Source organism: Penaeus monodon, unplaced genomic scaffold (genome assembly GCF_015228065.2).
Source record: "Penaeus monodon isolate SGIC_2016 unplaced genomic scaffold, NSTDA_Pmon_1 PmonScaffold_5117, whole genome shotgun sequence".
Lineage (NCBI taxonomy): Eukaryota > Metazoa > Arthropoda > Malacostraca > Decapoda > Penaeidae > Penaeus > Penaeus monodon.
In genome coordinates this window covers 1-2,500 of record NW_023660016.1, presented here as the reverse complement: position 1 = coordinate 2,500, position 2,500 = coordinate 1, and the positions used below count along the sequence as shown (strand labels likewise).

General features: G+C 28.2%; 1 protein-coding gene across 2 annotated transcripts in view; it reads right to left on the bottom strand.

The window, feature by feature from the left end:
* Positions 1-1,705, bottom strand: part of LOC119571107 (sperm-specific protein Don juan-like) — a 5,385-nt gene extending 3,680 nt beyond the window's left edge. The window contains exons 1-3 of one of the 2 annotated variants that reach the window (XM_037918561.1): positions 1,486-1,705; positions 521-661; positions 1-57 (exon numbers count right to left, since the gene is read on the bottom strand). The exon at positions 1-57 is cut by the window's left edge and continues 90 nt beyond it. In XM_037918561.1, the coding sequence (XP_037774489.1) occupies positions 1-57; positions 521-661; positions 1,486-1,690 (403 nt within the window). In that variant the 5' untranslated portion in view covers positions 1,691-1,705. The remainder of the gene's footprint in view (positions 58-520; positions 662-1,485) is intronic. The other variant, XM_037918562.1, reaches the window with a different exon arrangement.
* Between the last annotated feature and the right edge of the window lie 795 nt (positions 1,706-2,500).

Sequence of the window (2,500 nt, the reverse complement as noted above, 5' to 3'; positions counted from 1 at the left end):
TCTCATTTCCTTTTTTGCAGAATTTTGCTTTTTTTTGAGGCGTTGAAGTTTTTTCTTCTGAAACAAAACAAAGTAATGGTAAATCTGAAAATCTATCATATTCAACCACACCCATACATACATCCTGTATATACAAATATAATTATTATGCATGTGTGTGTGTGTGTGAGAGAGAGATAAATAGATAGATAGATAGATAGAGAGAGAGAGAGAGAGGTAGAGAGAGATTACGTGATGAAATGTCTTATATTATATTCAATAACGTTTTATTTTTTGTGCTATAAACCTGAAACATAAATATATGATACTCGTAATAAGCTATGTGAATAACCAAAGGTACAAACATTAACAATAATGAATATGGTTATACAGCGAAAGAGAATAAGAAATACGTGTTTAAACTTACCATCAACAAAAATAAACAAAATGCAAAATAGTTTCTCTACAACATGTAACCTAAACCGACGAGTGGTGCGACAGGCAGGCAACTATACTGTCACCTCTCCCAAGCCGAACTCACCCTGGGTAATGCAGCACTTACAGTCTGCTCCTTGACACACTCCCTCTACTTCCCCCTTCTTTGACTTGCAGGACTTTCGACACTTGCCTCCTGCTCTCTTGCATTCGTCTTTACAATTTTCAGATTTTCGGATTTCGTCCACTGTGGGAATGATAAGTTGAGGTGTCCCTTGTTAACATGTAATTATATATATTATATATATATATATATATATATATATATATATATATATATATATATATATATATATATATATATAAAATTCTTTATATATATGTATATGTGTACTATATGCACACACACACACACACACGCACACACACACACTTATATGTATATACATATACATACTATGTATATACATATATATGAACACATGTATATATATACATATATATATATATATATATATATATATATATATATATATATACATACATATATAAGTATATATATACTTATATATACATACCTTTATACATATATATTATATATATGTATATGTACACACACACACACACACACACACACACACACACACACAACACACAACACACACACACACACACATATATATATATATATATATATATATATATATATATGCATATAAACATAAATATATATATGAATATATATATATATATATATATATATATATATATATATATATATATATATACATCTATAAATATAAATAAATAAAATATATATGAATAAATATATTCCATAAATGTGTATATATACATATAAATGTGTGTATATACACACACGCATGTATATGGCTCGTTGCCTTCAGTTAAATTTGTGTGGTTGTGCGTGTGCGTGTGCATATTATACATATACATCTGTGTATGCATGTATGTATATATATGCAGTATAAAAACATTATTTTTAGCTGTAGCAATGGAACAAATATAAAGGCGTGCAATATGTATGTATATATATCAACAGTTCCAACCCACCTTCGCCTTTCACGCAACACTCGCAATTGTCTCCACATTTTCCCTTCTTAACCTCCCGGGGTCTGCAGGTCTGTCGACACTTGCCACCTGCGTTCGAGCATCCTTCCTTCTTGTCTTCACATTCTTGATTTGGCTTTTTCGTGTGTTTATTTGCTCTCTTTCCTGTAAAAATAATAATGAATTTCACTGATTTCTTAGAACACATACACACACACACACACACACACACACACTCACACACACACACACACACACACACACACACACACACACACACACACACACACACACACATATATATATATATATATTATATATATATATATATATATATATATATATTTATACACATATGAAAGATGGAATTATGGAATGCCGTATTGATATAGATAGGTTTAGTATTGGCCCTCCGGTTTCATAACCGGAGTGACCTAGGTTCGAGACCTGGTCAGGGAGGATTGTGACATATACACACATGCTATATGTATATATGTATATATATATATATATATATATATATATATATATATATATATATATATATATATATATATATATATATATATACATACTTATATTTGTATTTATACATATATGTATGTAACGTATATTTATATATTTGTATATATATAAATATATGCATTTACAAATACATAATATATATTATATAAAATTATATAATATATATATATATATATATATATATATACCATAAATGTGTGTATATATATCATATATATGTATAGATACACACATATATGTATATGGCTCGTTACTTAAATTTAATTTCTGTGGGTGTGCGTGTGTAGGTGTGCACTAATACATATATATGTGATAATATATTAATCTATACATATATATAGTATATATAATTTATATATGATATATACAAACATGTATAACATTATATATGTGTGATGTATTAGCATATTCTAGGGGATTTTTTTTTACTGTCACCTGTCCGGGATGAATAGGCCCTTGACACAAACTAACTCACTCTATGTTGTATTTAGCA